At 53.3% G+C, this 17,663-nt stretch overlaps 2 protein-coding genes across 3 annotated transcripts in view; both read right to left on the bottom strand.

Moving 5' to 3' along the window:
- Positions 1 to 475: 475 nt before the first annotated feature.
- Positions 476 to 1,342, bottom strand: MAFA (MAF bZIP transcription factor A; the record flags this gene model as incomplete). Its single annotated transcript, XM_080340584.1, has 1 exon — positions 476 to 1,342. One exon carries the CDS (start codon positions 1,340 to 1,342, stop codon positions 476 to 478), a length of 867 nt encoding a protein of 288 aa, XP_080196710.1.
- Positions 1,343 to 6,059: 4,717 nt separating this feature from the next.
- ZC3H3 (zinc finger CCCH-type containing 3) overlaps positions 6,060 to 17,663 on the bottom strand; it is a 193,782-nt gene continuing 182,178 nt past the window's right edge. For both annotated transcript variants that reach the window (XM_080339233.1, XM_080339234.1), the window contains exons 12-13: positions 6,901 to 6,969; positions 6,060 to 6,737 (exon numbers count right to left, since the gene is read on the bottom strand). In XM_080339233.1, coding sequence (XP_080195359.1) covers positions 6,706 to 6,737; positions 6,901 to 6,969 — 101 coding nt within the window. In that variant the 3' untranslated portion in view covers positions 6,060 to 6,705. The remainder of the gene's footprint in view (positions 6,738 to 6,900; positions 6,970 to 17,663) is intronic.

Genomic DNA, 17,663 nt, shown 5'->3' with positions numbered 1-17,663 from the left:
GTAAATCACCAAGCAAAATATAGGCTCAAGGAAAAGAAAAAAAAAAAAGGCAGAAAACTGACTAATTTCTACATATTTACAAGGGTGAATAAGTTAAATGTGGCTCAGATTTGCCGGCCGAGAGGGGGGTGCGGGGCCGGGCAAAGCGCAGCGCTGCCGGGGACCCCCCGTAAAACCCAATACAAATCGAATTGGGGGTAAAACACGCAGGATAAAGGGGGAGGAAGAGGAGGAGGAGGGGGGGGAGGAAGAAGCCACCTGGATGGCGCTGATGCTCCCGGGGTTTGGGGGGGTGGGAAGCGCCGTACACGTCCCGCATGCAGGCTGGCTCCAGGTCCGCCCTCCCCAAAAATGTCAGGGGAGGAAAACAAAATAATAATAATATATTTTTATACAAGCAGAGGGTTTGCTTTCCCCACGTGGGGTGAGGGGGGGGAAAAAAAAGGGGGGACCCCTCCACCCCCCACCCCGGGGCTCACATGAAGAAGTCAGCGGCGGGTTTAGGGGCGGCGGATGGGGAGGGTTCCCTCGGGAAACCCCGGCCGGCTAATTTCTCGTATTTTTCTTTGTACAGATCCCTTTCCTTGGCCAAACGGGTCACCTCCTGCTTGAGTTGCTCCACTTGGCTCTGAAGTTGACATTTCTCATTCTCCAAGATGTGCCGCTGCTGGACCCGCTTGTAGCGGCAGGACTGAGCGTAGCCTCGGTTCTTCAAGGTCCTCCTCTTCTGCTTGAGGCGAATCACCTCCTCCTTGCTGAACCCCCGCAGCTGCCGGTTCAGCTCCCGTACCGACATACTCACCAACTGGTCGTCGGAGAAGCGGTCCTCCAAGCGCAGGTGGTGATGATGATGATGGTGATGGCCGGGGTGATGATGGGCGGCCGGCGGTAACTCCTCACCGCCGAAAGGCTGAGGTCGGAAAGACTCGTAAGCTTGATGGTGATGATGATGATGGTGAGGGGCACCGATCAACGCTTCCACCGCGTCCTCCGGTGTCAGGTTGAGAGCTTCGGGATTGAGGTGATGCTGGTAACCCGACATCCAGTACAGCTCCTCCAGCTGAGGTTTGGAGCCCAGGGAGGACGCTGTGGTTGTTGGAGGACCAGGAGCCGGTTGCCCACCGGGGCTGGGAGCGCAGAAACTGGGCGAGGAAGGCACGGAGGAGCAGGGCGTGCTGAGCGGGGTGGAGGAGAGAGAACCGGCGGGCAGCCGGTGGCACAGCCGCTCCGCCTCCGCCGGTTCTTTCTTCACTTCGAACTTCATCAAGTCGAAATCGTTCACGTATTCGATGGCGAGGGGGCTGGTGGGCAGTTCCGCGCTCATGGCCAGCTCCGAGGCCATCTCAGTCCATGGAGGAACCGGGGGGTGATTCCCCCGGGTAACGCCGCTCACCGAGGCTTGGGGGTCCCGAGGGCTCCGGGAGACTCCTCCGAGCGGGTTACGGAGGCTCTGGCTGAAGTGCAACCGGCTGTCCCGACCGGGTTTTGCTACGACGTTCAGCTCTGCCCCGGGACCCTCCGAGCGGGCTTCGCTACGGCGTTCAGTTCTGCCCCGGGACCCTCCGAGCGGGCTTCGCTACGGCGTTCAGTTCGGCTCCGGGACCCTCCGAGCGGGCTTTGCCACGGCGCTCAGGTCTGCCCCGGGACTCTCCGACGGGGCTTCGCTATGGCGTTCAGTTCTGTCCCGGGACCCTCCGAGCGGGCTTTGCCACGGCGTTCAGTTCGGCTCCGGGACCCTCCGAGTGGACTTTGCCACGGCGTTCAGTTCGGCTCCGGGACCCTCCGAGCGGACTTTGCCACGGCGTTCAGTTCGGCCTCGGGACCCTCCGAGCGGGCTTCGCTGCGGGGTTCAACCCGGCTCCAGGACCCGCCGACCGGGCTTCGCTGCGGGGTTCAGCCGAGCTCCGGGAGCCTCCGATGGGGCTTCAGTGCGGGGTTCAGTTGGGCTCCCGGGCGCTCCTGCGGGACTCCGCTCCGGGCTGCAAGCGGACTCCTCCGTCGGGGCTTCGGTCCGGGGCTCCGCAAGGGTTTGAGATTGGGTTTCGGTGCTGGAGCCTCCTCCGGTGCTCGGCTCCGAGCTGCAGCCGGACTCCGGGATCCTCGCAGCGCTCTGGCTGCTCTCCCCGCTGCCGGGGGAAGCGGAGCCCCGTGGATGCGGGACCGGACACTTCTCCAGCACGACTCAGCGGGGCCGGGTTGTTGCCGCTGCCTGCGGCTGATTCCCAATGACGAGGAACAGGCAGCGCCCTGCCCGCCCCTTCCTGCCTCCCCTGGCACCTGCCCCGGCCCCACCTCCCCGGGCTACGAGCCTTCTGCTGCCCTTCCTCCTCCTCAGACACGGTGCCCGGGGGCGGGAGCCGCTCCCCGCCCGTTCCCGGCGCTGCCGCCGCCGCTGCTACCGAGAAACTGAATGGAACCCGAGCCCTTATATATAGGAATAAACTCACCACGGCCCCACCTCTCGGGGCGTGTCCAGTCGCTTTCAGCCTATCAGCGCCGCGATCATCCGTATCGATTTGCATATCCCCATGGCAACGCCCCGGGGCAGCTGTCAATCTCCGCGGGGAGAGGGGTCGGAGCTGCAAAGCGGCCGCTCCGAGGTGAGGGGGGAGCGGGGTCCCGGGGACCCCCCTGCATCCCCAGGGCATCCCCGGTCGCAGCGGCTTCACCCCCGCAGCCCCTACCGACCACCCTGGGCCCAAGCCGGGCTGAGCAAGGGGCGGAGTTAAAATGTAAAAGAAATGTTAATTTCCTCCCCCCAAAAAACACAAGAAAGACCCAAAACGGGCATTATTGATCCCTATTGATCAAATCGTTTTTCACACCATCTCACTGAGGCACCATGGAATCCCCTTCCCCATCTCTGTTTTCCCCAGCGCAGCATCATTCATGGTGCACGAGGAAGGCTCACCACCCTTGCAAAAAGCCATATATATATATATATATATATGTATATATATATATATACACATATATTTCAGATTTTTTTAGGTCTTTTTTTGGTTATTGGTGGTTGGGGAGCAGCCACATGCACCAGAGCTGGATCTGCTGAGACTGGACCAGTTTCAACAGCATGGCCACAGCTGTGCCCTACACCAAGGTGTTGGAGGGGAAACTGAGGCACGGGGTGGTGACCATGGAGTTGTCCCACCGAACCCCAAGGGACGACCAACTTCACCCCACTGAGGCCAATGACACCCACCCGCCACCCAGCAACACCCCTGGGGGACCAGGATTGTCCCCAGGATGTGACCCAGGTCCCACTACATCCCATCCTGGTCCCCACAGGGGGTGACAGTCCTCTCGCCCAACTGACAGCCACCTCCACTTGGGGACTTGGAGGACACTGTGCCGACAGTTCAAAAGCAGGGATTATTTGGGGCAAATTAATGGCCCTATGTGTGTCCCCTGGGACCTCAGTGACACTGAAGATTGTCCCATATAGGACAGCCTGGGACACAGATACCCCATATTGGTGACTGCAAGGGGACAACAGGACACTCCCTAGCTTGAAGGGAGGGCAGAGAAGGGGACAAAAAGGCCATTTTTGCAACCAAATCCACTTTTCATTAGGTGTTTCTAACCCCTATTCGCTTAATTTTGTGACCTCCAAACGCAGCATCGCTGTGTGGTGGGAGGTTGGGGTCCTGCTATGGGACGGGGGGTCTAGGATGCGGTGCCACCTCCCTACCCCTGGCACCGCATCCATCCCTAGAGCTCCTCACACCTTGGGGGCACCCGACCCCCACCAGCAGCTGCCACCCACGATGGGACAAGAGCCACCAAGGGATTAGGACCGGGCCGGGCTCCAACGGGGCCGTCGCTCGCCCATGACACCCCCTTTGGGTATTTTTAGCGGGGTGGCTGGGTACAGTGACATGGCCCGGGGAGCGCGGCCGGGCCCTGTGGCATGTCCCCAGCCCTCCCCGCCACGCCAAACGCCGGGGTCGGTCATCTAAGTTTACTCACAGGCGGTCGAGTGACATAACCAGGTTGGTGGCCGCCGAGATGGCAGTGGGATGGCGTCACCGTTCGCTTTTAGAGCGGGGCAGCTCGTCTGTCCCTTTAACCCTTCAAGCAGGGCTGGGTGCTGCCTCAGTTTCCCCAGTTGGTTGATGGTGGGTGCTGCTGGTTTGGGGAGTCCTTGTGGGGACATCACCCCATGGTGATGAGGTTCTTGGGGACGTTGGTAAGTGACGGTGTTGGGTTAACGGTTGGACTCGATGATCTTATAGAATAATAGAATCATTTTAGATGGAAGAGCCCCTCAAGATCACACCATGGTAATTTGGGTTGGAAGAGACCTTCAAGGTTCTTAGGGACATGGTTTAGTACTAGGGTTGGATTTGATGATCTCAAGCGTCTCTTCCAACTAAAATGATTCTATAAGACCAAGTCCAGCTGTTAACCCAACACTCTCACTAAACAATGTCCCCAAGAACACCTACCATGACGCACCCATGAGCTGGCGATGCTTCACCAGCATCCACAGCACAAATTCAGTGCCAGAAATCATTACGATAGGGGGAAAAAAATCACACAAAGCAGCTGGTGCCTGCGGTGGGACCTGCTATGGACATCAAGGAGGGCAGGGGACAGTCACCCTGATGACAGGCAGAAAAGTGATGCCACCTCGTCACCTGCTGCCCCGGCGGGGGACCAAGAGCTTGTGCCAGCAGCACCCGCCGCAGGAGGGTTTTCCAAGAAATGTTTACGGTGCCCTCCAAAAACGCTGCCCCGTGTCACCAACCCTAGAGCCAAGGAACCCCCCCACCTGGGAACGTCCTTTCCATGGGGACACTGGGACAGCCCCACCGTGTACCCACCGTCTCCATCTTCACGGGGAGGATGGAGAAACCTCCCATCGGAGCCCATCGCCGTGGCTGCCGGGGGTGAGGAACCTGTCAGGACTCAGCAAAACCACTCCAGGGGACGCGTTTATCCCCGCTCAGAAAATTAATCACCCCCAAGCAGTGATTTAACGACAGCCGGCAATAAATTACAATCCTCCCCGGGAAGGGAGCCTCGGGAAGGGGCGGTGGAGCCGCGGCTCTCAGCGAGTTACTCATTGCTTCGGTTAATTAGTGCAGTGTGAGGATTAATCCCCGTTAACCTGCTCGTTATGGAGCCGCGGGTGTGGGAAGCACCGAAGGTCCCGGTCACCGTCATCCCATCCCCGGGGACTTGCAGCATCATCTCTGGGGTGTTTGTTAGTGAATTTAAGTGAGATTTTGTTAGGAAGAAACATCCTTTCTGGGATTAGGGGTGGGAAAGTTATAATAATTAAAAATCCTGAAAGATTTGGGGGGTAGAGCAGCTTCTCTACCGCATTAGCAGCTCCTCGAGGGGATGGTTGTGCCATATTGTTGAGAAAGGAAAGCAAAGCCACCCTCTGACCTGGGGAAGAAACTCTTTATTTACATATCAAAACACACCAGTTAATAAAAGACATTTAATATCAACGAGGACTATGACATTTCTATCAAAAAACGGCTCGTTGGACACACGCAGGGGTATGAATGCAGCCCGGGGTGGGGGGACCTGCTATGGTTGGGGGGACACTGGGGATGTGACACCCCAAAGTGGTCTCCAAGTGGCACTAAACCCACCCCCCGTTGCTGGTTCAGTCGCAGGAACCCAGGGAGGTGAGAGGAATGAATGAAACTGGTTTATCTGAGCATTGTGGTGGCTCCGTCACCCACCCCCCGGCAGGGACACTCAGGTCACCAGGGAGACCCCGCACCCACCTGTGTCCCTGCTGATGCCTTATCCCTGAAGATGCTGCGGTCAAGGAGCAAATCCCACCGTTCCTGCTTCTCGGCATCTCTTGGCAAGGGGAGATCTGCAGCTGTTCCCCAAAATTGTGTCTGTGTAGGGGAACGGCATCCCCCACCCCAAAAATCCCTCTGGAAATCGTACCCATGGATGCAAAACCCCATTGTGCTGGTCAACAGTGCTCAGTTTGGCACAATCCTGCTTGTGGTTGGAGTGACCCCTAAAAAACCCACAAAAAGAGCCGGTTTGGGACTCTCAAGGGAGACCAAAACCTGCTGGGATGGGGAGAGGTGGGGGTTGGGGTGCAAGTGGCCATGGGGGACCCCGACGTGCTGCTGGAGCGTTTGGTGGGAGCTCCATGTTTCCACTAGGCATGCTCTTGGCACACGAGAAACCTCCTCCTAAAACCAAGAGGATGAAGAGGGATGGATGATGCAGGGGGGTCCCAGCACGGGGAGATGGCGGATGATCCGCACGGGGGCTTTACACCCCATTACATCCCAGCATGGTGACTTGTCACCACTTGTCCCCAATACAGCGTCTGACCTGGATGTGGGCAAGTCGCCTGATGGCATTAAAGCTCCTCAAGTCCCCATGTCACCTCACAGTGAGCTGCGATCTCCAAGAGGATCAGTGGGGATCTGAGCATCTTCCCAACCCCGCGAGCACCCGATGAGCTTGCCTTCAATAAACCGGGCGAAAAGAGAATTTATTGGCAAATTAAGACATTTCAAACAAAACTACTTCCCTGGGGGAATGGGTGGTGTTTCCCCACGTTGCCACGCGGCTCCTCGCCAAAAAGAAAGCGTCCCCGAAAAACAAAATGAAACGAAGGTGTCGCGTCCGGCCGCTGCGTCCTGAGGTAGGTGCCAGGTGGTGCCCGGCTCTGCGGTTCCTGAGCTGATCGGCCGCCGCGGGGTCGGGTCGTGCTCACAAACGGGGCTTGATCTGCAGCTGTTTGCCTGGAGGAAAGGGAAAGGTGATGGTGGGAGGTGGGTGACAAACATCTGGACACCCCTCGGGCTTCTCCTTGTGTGGTCACAGTTGGGTTAATGCACCCGCGATGGGGACTGGGGATGCGGGTGGTTGTTCAACCCGGCATCACCCAACCCCAAGAGCACCCACCTCGGCCACCCTCCTCCAGACGGGTGTTTTCGGGGTCCGGCGCCAAAGTTCTCTTCCGTTTGGTGCTGCCTGTGGGGCGGAAAGAAAAAGAAGAGGATAAACTCATTGTGGTTGGCTCAGGTCACCGAGGAAACCCATTGGGATGCGGGTGCGGGAGCATCTCGAGATCATCCCGCACGCAACCCCGGTGCTTCGTGATTGAACAGCTGGAAAAAGGGTGTAAAAGCTGCCCCAGAGCGCACGATGCCACCGATGAGAAGGATTAATTAGTGAATAAACGGAGGAAAAAGAAATAAACCCAACTAATTGCATCCTGGGCCTCCCATCCTGAAGCCCATAGCGATGGTTGGGGCTCCCCCTCCGTCCTGCCAGCACGATGGTGGGGACACGTGTGCCCGGTGCTGTGCTCAGCCTGGTTGTGTTGTCCCACATCCTTTCCTCAGCCTTTTGGTGCAGATTTGGTCCCTTTGGGGTGGGGATGTGTCTCTCTGCAAGCCTGGAGATGACTTTCCACATCACCACGGCTGAGATGGAGGTGGCCGGTTGCCCAAATCCCTGAGCATCCTCATCTCCAGCAAGTAGCGCAGGACGTTCACAGGTTCCTTCCTACCACAACAGTGTTTGCCACAAAACCCCCAAGTTAAACACAAAACAAGGAAAATAAAAAGTAGCCAAACCTTCCAATGGTAGCATCACGACCTGTGGCGGGGTTGGGTTGGAGCAGGGAAGAGCAGAGCACTGGCAAACAAGAGGTTAATTTGGGGGACCAAACTTTTCCATCATCTCCCTGAAGATGCTCTGGGTGATGATTTCTGCTTGTTGGAACACTGGGCCTCCCTCAAAGAGGGTCCTGGATGGTTGGACAAAGCCAAAACACCACAAAGTGTCACCTCTGGGAGGTGACCTCATTGCAGGATGAGTCCAGGCACATCCCACGGACCAGGGTGGATGGTGTGAAGTCCTCCTTGATTTCAACCATAACACTGGATGTGTCCTTGTGCAGAGTTTCTCCTGTTTTCTCTCCCTGAAGGGCACGGAGAGGTGGTTATGGGGTTCTACCTACCAGACTGAACCACAGAATCACAGAATGTCAGGGACTGGAAGGGACCTGGAAAGTTCATCCAGTGCAATCCCCCCATGGAGCAGGAACACCCAGATGAGGTGACACAGGAAGGTGTCCAGGTGGGTTGGAATGTCTGCACAGAAGGAGACTCCACAACCTCCCTGGGCAGCCTGGACCAGGCTCTGACACCCTCACCATGAACAAGTTTCTTCTCATATTTAAGTGGAACCTCTTGTGTTCCAGTTTGAACCCATTGCCCCTTGTCCTGTCACTGGTTGTCACCGAGAAGAGCCTGGCTCCATCCTCCTGACACTGCCCCTTTATATATCTGTAAACATGAATGAGTCCCCCCTCAGTGTCCTCTTGTCCAGCTCCAGAGCCTCAGTTCCCTCAGCCTTTCCTCACACGGGAGATGCTCCACTCCCTTCAGCATCTTGGTGGCTGCGCTGGACTCCCTCCAGCAGTTCCCTGTCCTGCTGGAACTGAGGGGCCACAACTGGACGCAAGATTTCACGTATGGTCTCCCCAGGGCAGAGTAGAGGGGCAGGAGAACTTCTCTGACCTACTGACCACCCCCTTCTAACCCACCCCAGGTCCCATTGGCTTCCTGGCCACAAGGGCCCAGTGCTGGCTCATGGTCACCCTGCTGTCCCCAGGATCCCCAGGTCCCTTTCCCCTACACTGCTCTCTAATAGGTCATTCCCCAACTTACACTGGAACCTGGGGTTGTTCCTGCCCAGATTCAAGACTCTACACTTGCCCTTGTTCTATTTCATTACATTTTTCCCTGCCCAACTCTCAGCCTGTCCAGGTCTCTGATGGCAGCACAGCTTCCAGCGTCACCCACTCCTCCCAGCTTGGTGTCACCAGCAAACTTGCTGACAGTCACTCTATTCCCTCGTCCAAATCATTTATGAATATATTGAGGGGTGGGCAGGAGCGTGGTGGCCACTTGGGCGAGGAGAAGACACCAAAATGAATGAGGATGCGAAAAGGAGAAGGTTTTCCAAAAAAAAAAAGGACTCACAGCTTGTTGAATGATGAATTTTAGTGGGAAACGTCTTCTCCTGCTTGGGATTAGAAGAGGTGGAGAAGGTCAGGAGGTGGAGAAGATGGAGAGAATCCACCACACATCTTGCTCATGTTCTTGCACAAACCCAGCAGTGGCACTTGGTCTTTATACATCCCAAACAATGACGCCCAATGTGGTGATGAGACCACAGGCACCTTCCAGCAGCCTCGAAAACCCAAAGGAGAAGGTTTTGAAGCCGGACGGGTGAGGGACCTCAAGCAGCATTTGACGACGAGGAGTCACCAAGAGTTTTTCTTTCACTTTGGAACTTGGGCAAACAAACTCTCTCGGCGTTGGAGGTGCCATGGCAGTGATACATCGCTTTGGAGTTAATTTATGTAAAATAAAGAGGGCTCATTTAGCACCTTTCCACCCTTAATATAACACCCATACATCAGCAGCCACCACGGGCTGGGCTATTAGTCACTGGCGACGCGACAAATTCGGCTTTGGGGAACAGCAACACCGAGCAAACAGCCATCAAACCCCACTTGGATGCTGAGAACGCTCTGGATTTTCCAGCTGATCCCTTTTGGCATCGATCCAGATGTTTTTTTCCAGCTTGGAATTTCCAAATCTCAGCCTGGTCGCTGGAATTAGGGCTTAAAAACCGGCATTTTCCTCCTTCGTGATTGTGGCCTCGGTCTGACAAGAACAGTGGAAACAGCTCAATTTCCCCCCCGAGGAAACTTCATTAACTAATATCCAAGCAGCGTTGCGAAATCCATGCTTTGCAATGCAAAGCAAATATAATTATAGAAGTGGAAATATCGATTTTTTATTTCTAAGAGGATAAAAAAAAAGGTGATTTTTTTAAATCAACCGTCATTAGCTTCCCGACTCTGGTATGGGGTTGTACGGAGCCAAGATGCTTTTAGAGCATCCACGCTTGATTTGGAAGGTATTGCTGAAACAATTGAAGAGGGTAATGATGAAATCAACCCAAAATAGGTTGTAAAAGGACTAAACCGGTGCAGTTTCTCACCTCGGATGGAGGGAGATGCTGCTCCTGGAAAGGACCGAGCAGCGGATGCTTCATCCCAAGGAAAGGAGAATGAAATTCAGGGGGGGACCTGGAGAAAAAGGGGGTGTCACTTAAGCCACCCCAGCAAAGGAAAACATATCTTCTGCTTTTTGTGCATGGGAGATCCTACAAATGGCGTGATCCATCTTGGGTCGTTGTCTGTGCTCCATTCCCCCCTCGTTTCCGCTCTGCATTTCAGCAGCCAAACAATCCATCTTCCAGCAACCAGGTATATAATTTCTAGTTAGCAAAAGCCAGGCTAAAAAACAAAAGAAAGAAACAAAAATCCCCCCTCTTTTTTTTTTTTTCATTACAATGATTGAACTGCTTCCGAAGGAGAAGAACCGGGGCTGGATCACAAGCTCTCCGTCGAAAAACCGAGCGGCTTTTGCTGAGCTTGTCAACCTCGCCAGAGAATGAGGATTTCCAGTGCTCTTCCTCTTGATGAAAATCAACATTTATTTTGCCTAAACCTAAGAAAGTGTCAGGCAGACGGAGAAACTTGCCACTCTCGGCGAGGGGAAGGAAGGGAAAAGAGTGAAATCTAATAGAAATATATTATCAAGTCCGAGGAGCGGACAGGGCAGTAAATCACGCTTCAGGTGGCACCATTATATTTTTCAATAACACCTGGTTTTCCCCCAGACGCTGCCGGGTCCGGTGGCTCCATCTGCACTTGAAAGTTAAAATAAAATTCGTTTCGTCCAGATGCTGATATAAGGGGGATTTAAAAGGATTTAAAGGTAGGGAATGACCTATTAGAGAGCAGTGTAGGGGAAAGACACCTGGGGGTCCTGGGGACAGCAGGGTGACCATGAGCCAGCACTGGGCCCTTGTGGCCAGGAAGCCAATGGGACCTGGGGTGGGTTAGAAGGAGGTGGTCAGTGGGTCAGAGAGGTTCTCCTGCCCCTCTGCTCTGCCCTGGGGAGACCACACCTGGAATCTTGTGTCCAGCTGTGGCCCCTCAGTTCCAGCAGGACAGGGAACTGCTGCAGAGAGTCCAGCGCAGCCACCAAGATGCTGAAGGGAGTGGAGCATCTCCCCTGTGAGGAAAGGCTGAGGGAGCTGGGGCTCTGGAGCTGGACAAGAGGACACTGAGGGGTGACCTCATTCATGTTTACAGATATATAAAGGGTGAGTGTCAGGAGGATGGAGCCAGGCTCTTCTCGGTGGCAACCAGTGACAGGACAAGGGGTAATGGGTTCAAACTGGAACACAAGAGGTTCCACTTAAATATGAGAAGAAACTTGTTCATGGTGAGGGTGTCAGAGCCTGGCCCAGGCTGCCCAGGGAGGTTGTGGAGTCTCCTTCTGTGCAGACATTCCAACCCGCCTGGACACCTTCCTGTGTAACCTCATCTGGGTGTTCCTGCTCCATGGGGGGATTGCACTGGATGAGCTTTCCAGGTCCCTCCAACCCCCGACATCCTGGGATTCTGTGATTCTGTGAATCTCCTCGGATGGGGGGGGTAAAAGGACATGGGTCTGGTTCTTGTCCCCACATCCTCTCCCTTCCCACCGCTCCGCATTTTCGAGGATTTAAATATTGCTTTTTGTGCCCAAAACTGTGAAGGTTGAATGTAACTGGAGATGCCCCATGTCAATGTGGAAGATGCCCCAGACCCAAAAACAGGGGATGCACAAGCGGATGGTTCATTTCCAGCCATAAAAAGCTTTCCCGGAGGGAAAAATGGTTATTTTGATATTTTTCCTTCCCTACCAGCTTTCCGACTGATGGGATGTTTGGTCTCCATCACTCTCCTGATGCTACCTGGGGGATTTTATCCTTTCCTGCATCCAGCTGGGCTTAAGAAAGGGGCTTTGCAGCCATCCCTGTGTAAAATGGCCTAAAACGAAACAAAAAATCCCATTTCCCAAAGGAAAACAGGCTAACGAGGCGGCTGCAATTAGCAGGAGTTTTAACAGCCGGATGGTCAATGTTCTGGTTATTAATACAACAAGAATTATCACCCCGTGGCTCGGAGCAACGAGATGCATCCCAGCATGTCCCCAACGGATCCTCGATGTTCAACACCACAAGGAAATCCTCCAAATTCCCCAAAATTCCAAAACTCACTTTCCCCCGCCCCCCCATTCCCAAAGGAAAAATAACCCTTAACCCCTTCTCAGCCACTTTCGTCAAATCTTTGTTGAAAATGGCTTATTTTTTCACAGCAAAAGCGCTTGGCTGAGTCACCTCCTGGAGAAACTTGGGTTGGGAGATGCCTTTTTTTTAATGAATTAAAATAATAATTATTTTTTAATCAAGCCCAAGAACAAAAGGCAGGATGGAACAATGGTTAAGCCCCAGAATTTTTCCGCAAATCACTTTTCACATGGAAAAAGCAGCAGGGGGGATGATGGATCTGGCACTAAATTCACCTGGTGAGACAACGTGCACCAAAACCTCACCCAGCTGCTCTATCACCCAGAGCTTTTGCCCCTCAGGTGAGGGAAACATCAAGGCTGGGATGTCAGGAGAAGCTTTGTCCACAAGAAAAAACGCTCAGATGTTTTCTTCCTTCCTAATAATGAAATCTGAAGGGGGAATGTGCTGGAGGAGATGTTCCACCACCACTTGGTGGTGTCCATCTCCTGTCATGTTTGTAGAGCTGGACATCTCTGCTGGGAAGTCCTTTCCATGTCTCTTCTCCTTAATTCCTTCTTTTTTTGAGGAAAACAGTCACCAGAAAACCAGCCATGAGCTGCAACAGTGGGAAAAGGGTCTTTGTTGGGTTGAGGGCATGGCAGAGATTATTTGTGGTCTGGTGGTACATGGTGACCATGACGACATAGGGTGAAGACCACATGTGGTCTTTACTGGTGAGCTGGAGCTTATAGAATCATTTTGGTTGGAAGAGACCCTCAAGAACATCGAGTCCAACCATTAACCCAACACTGGCACTAAACCATGTCCCTAAGAACCTAATCTACCATCATCATGAACCTCATGTACCTCATCATGATCATTATCCAGAAGAAGACAGGATTTCACCGCCTCGGAGAGCTCTTCTATCTCTAGTTTTCAGGTCACTAAACAACTCAGGGAAGGGACAACAAGGCTGCCCAGTGGTGGCAGTTTGAAAGAGATGGGTTTTCAGAAATTCTCAGCAAAGTCTAAAAGCTCTGGTCTCCAGACCCATCATCACAGGTGGATGAGACCCAAAAATGGGTGAAAAATTCATATGAATGCAGCAGATTTCAGTCCTGGCAAAGGAATGAGACTTGACGGGTCTGAAAATTGCCTGCAAATCACTGACGAAAGAGGACTGGAGATGGGCAGGTAGCCTGGTCCAGGCAGAAAGTAAATCTTCAGCTGACTTTTGTGGGGTAAGAAATGACGATTTCGAGTCAGAATGAGAGCTCAATTACAAAAAATCAAAGCACTCGTTTGGTTTACTGGAAGTTTCAACTAAATAGGCCAATTTGTAATATGGAAATTAAATGGTGGTGAAGTTTCTGACTTTTGGACCTTCTCAGAACCACCGAGACATGAGGAGATCCAGCCCCAACCTTCAGAAACACCTGTGTTATCTGTAGCACCCTAAAGCCTGATGGTGTCCTGCAGGATCAGGGCTTTTGTAGGGGATGGAGAAGGAGGGGATGGAGGGGATGGAGGAGATGGAGGGATGGAGGGATGAAGACAAGGGCCACCAGATCTAAGTCATTGCTGCAGAGGAATGGGCTAGGGTCCACCAAGGAGTCCCCCTGGTGAGGTCCACCAGCCCAAGTACCAGCCCATCTCTCTGAGATGGGAAGGAAGAACCATGACCAAGAAGATGTTTGAAACCAATATCCAGGGTGGATGAAAACAACCTAAACCTCCCCCACTGCAGGGACCCCCACCAAAAAGCACTCAAACACATAAGGACCTGCTGACTCAGGAGGAGAAGACACAATTGCTAATGACCCAGGCAGATCCAGCCCATTAACAGGAAACTAATTAGCCTGATACGCGTTGTCCTGCTCCAGGGATAGGTGCAGCCCGCTACCTGCAGCTCGATAAGATATTTACACTGAAAAAAGCAATTCTAGTAGAGATTTGTTAATTCAGTTATGAAAGGGTTTGGATGCTCATTAATTAAACTCTCCCTGCATGTCCGATGGAGAGTGAGTCGGTCAGGGGCCGGTGAGGGCAGAGCCCACCAGCAGCGGGATCATAGAATCATTTTGATTGGAAAAGACCCTCAAGATCATTGAGTCCAACTATAACCCACCCCTGGCACTGCCCCATGTCCCTGAGAACCTCATCTCCGCATGTCCAACCCTCCAGGGATGGTGACTCTAGCACTGCCCTGGACAGCCTGTTCCAATGCCCCACAGCCCTTTGGGGAAGAAATTGTTCCCCGGATCCAACCTCAACCTCCCCTGGCGCAACTTGAGGCCATTTCCTCTGCTCCTGGCGCTTGTTCCTGGGGAGCAGAGCCCGAGCCCCCCTGGCTCCAACCTCCTTTCAGGCAGTTCAGAGATCAGAAGGTCTCCCCTCAGCTCCTGTTCTCCAGGTGAACCCCCCAGGTCCCTCAGCCGCTCCCATCACACTTGTGCTCCAGCCCCTCACCAGCTCCGTTCCCTTCTCTCAATTCGCTCCAGCACCTCAAGGACTTTTTTGGTTTGAGGGGCCCAAAATTGACCCCAGGATTTGAGGTTTGGCCTCATCAGTGCCCAGTACAGGAGATGGTTACTGCCCTGGTCCTGCTGGCCACAGTGGTGGTGCTTCAAGCCAAAATACTGGTGGTCCTCTTGGCCACCTGGGCACAGGCTGGTTCACTTTTAGCCACTGCTGATCAACACCACCAGGTCCTTTTCCACTGGGCAGCTTTCCACCCACTCTTCCCCGAGCCTGTAAAGGGGATGCTTTGGGACCCTCAGCACAGCCAAGTGAGACCGGCCGCATCCACCTGAAGGGTTGGAAGCACCAGTTTTCTTTTAAATTCCAGAGGTCGGGGTTGGCTGCTCCAAGATCTGGCACCAAAGGGTTGCCCATCCCTACAGTCTCATGCCCTGTTGTGGGCATCTCTCAAGCACAGGGTGGAGAAGGGGAGGAGATTTATATTTCCAAAGTTATTCCTCCAGAAGTGAAAGCGGTAAACAAACCCAGAAGCGTTTGCACCTCCACGAATTCTTCCAAAGCCAAAGCGTTTTTGAGCGTGCTCAGCGGAGCCGTTAAAAAAGACTGTAGCGAGCATCTTCCATTAACGTTACGACCGTGAAATATGACAATAAAATGATAGCCGTATGGTCGCAAATTTGCAGCCCGCCGAGTTGCTAGGGGTTTATCGTCACTCAAACGTGCAGAGAGCTGTAAAATGTTTACAGAAAGGGTCGTTTGCAGCTATAAAATCCTCTTTTCTCTCCTAAACAAGGCTGAGTGGAGCCATTTACAAACCCCTGAATGTTCATCGGGGGAGAGGGGAACATCTGTTCTCTCCAGGAGTTTTCAGTGATCTTCTCGAACAAATTAACTAAAATGGGTGCTTTCTAATTAAATTAGCACTCGATTGGAATGGTTTGCATTGGTGCGCTTGCTTACAATTAGCGCGGGGAGGCCAGTTAGGCTCCAGCGCAAGCTATTTAACTGGAAGGTGAAATATGGAAAAGCCCATTACCTGGAAACGGGTGTCGGAGGGGTAGGGGAGCCCGAGTTCCCTCTGGCTCTGCCCTCTTGGATGGAGAACACAAGGAGGTGAAGGATGAGATGCCACCAAGCCCACACATGACAGCCAGAACACTTGGCTGGAAGCGGTTTGACCTCCCCGTGTCGCATGGATGGGCTTTTCAGAGGATGCTCAGAAAGCACCGGTGCCCCCAAATTACTCCTCCGACCTTAAATTACAACCTCTTGCAGGCTGAGAACCCTTCCTACGGGAGGACAGCAGCTCAACATCATGCCTGTAAACCATATCAACCCTTTCCAGTCCCCTTTTTCTACATCCCCAGGCTGCAACCCCCAACCAGACGCCCCAAGTTGATGTTATTGTCCATATTGGTCCTTAAAGGTCATCTCCAAACCCCCTCTCTCCATCCCTCCCACACACGGTGCCGCTGTTTTTCTTCGTTCCTCCTGCATTTACCAGTATTAAAAGGGCATTTTCTCAAATGGTGACCGTTTAACCAAGCAATTCAGATCACTCCGTAATAATAACCTGTCCTCCTCCTTATTTACAACCCTGACAATTTGCGTGTCACCTTCAAGCTTTACAAGCAGAAACTCAATATTATCTCTGGCACGACGGTGGGAGCGGGGAAGGCGCAGACCCCCAAAACCCATCAGCTTCGCAAGGTCTCATCCTGACCTCGGCTCAGCTCAGAACAAGACTTCAAGCTTATAAGCACCAGTCCTGGTGATTTTTGGCCACCATAGAATCATTTTGGTTAGAAAAGACCCTCAAGATCATCGAGTCCAACTGTGAACCCAACACTGGCACTAAATCATGTCCCTAAGAACCTCATCTCCTCATCTGTTCAACCCTTCCAGGGATAGTGACTCCACCACTGCTCTAAGCAGCCTGTTCCAATGCTTGACCCAATCTAAAACTCCCCTAGCAGCATCCACAGTCCCATCCTGCGCCATTTCGGGATGATAGTTCATTAGCAGCCAGGGTTTCCTTTCTCCCATTAGGTCATGGGGGTGTCCAGCTGCTACTGTGGCCCCTGAGCCCCTTCGTTTGTGTGTATTGAGATGAGACTTTAATTACGGAGCGCACCTCAGCATCGGATACAGGCGCTGAAGAGCATCCTCACGCTCGGATTCACCACATACAATCACTGCGTCCCCTTGGCAGGGAAATGGCTTTATGATAAGATGATTTTACAATCTACTGCAATTCCTGTCCAGTTTTCCTTTCCTATGGATCCTCCAGTGTCTATTTTCCCGATGCTACGTGCTCCCTGGGTAAAGGAGCACAGAGGGATGTGTTTCCCGACCCCATACTCGCCAGCTCTCCACAACCTTCCTCCCAACATCTTTGGACTGAACCAGCTCCTCCTACTCAACCTCCCACCCAAAACACCTGGAAATCATCCTTCCCAGTACGTGCAAATCAGAGTTAAGAGGAAAGAGACTCGTGCACGGCCAGGACGATGCCTCTGCCCTCTCGACCAAGTTACTCCAGGCTGCCAAGCACAACCCAAGGCGTTTCGACAGCTTTCTTGTATGCGGATTAATTGCTTCATCTTCATCGCAGTGATAAAAACAACCTGATTAAGTCGCTGCTTTGGGAACACTTCCCCGGCCCCACCGCCGAGATCAAAAGAGAGTTGAACTGGGGCCAAGGAGAGAGAAGGAGGGAGGCACACAGTGGGAAGAAATCCCTGGAAAGGGGAGCTGAGCGCTTCATCCCGTGTCACAGAGAAGAGCTTTCCCAGCCGGAACGGTCCCTCGCCGTCTCCACCGCACCGCGGTTCGACAGCGCAATCGCTCGCCCGTGACTTCAGAAATATGTTGCTAATCCTGGGAATTTTCTTCCCGACACCGTTAAGGCATCTCAGCCCTCCCAGGCTCGAAGTACTTTGCGGTTGAGCCAGGCAAAGCCTTGTAGATCCTCAGTACCCGCTTACAGATGCCAGCGTGGCTTTTGGTGCTGGATTCATCCCTTCTCCAGTGGG

The sequence above is a fragment of the Nesoenas mayeri genome, assembly GCF_963082525.1.
Source record: "Nesoenas mayeri genome assembly, chromosome: 2".
Taxonomy (NCBI): domain Eukaryota; kingdom Metazoa; phylum Chordata; class Aves; order Columbiformes; family Columbidae; genus Nesoenas; species Nesoenas mayeri.
Note: the sequence above shows the minus strand (reverse complement) of the source record. Positions and strands in the feature narration are given on the sequence as shown.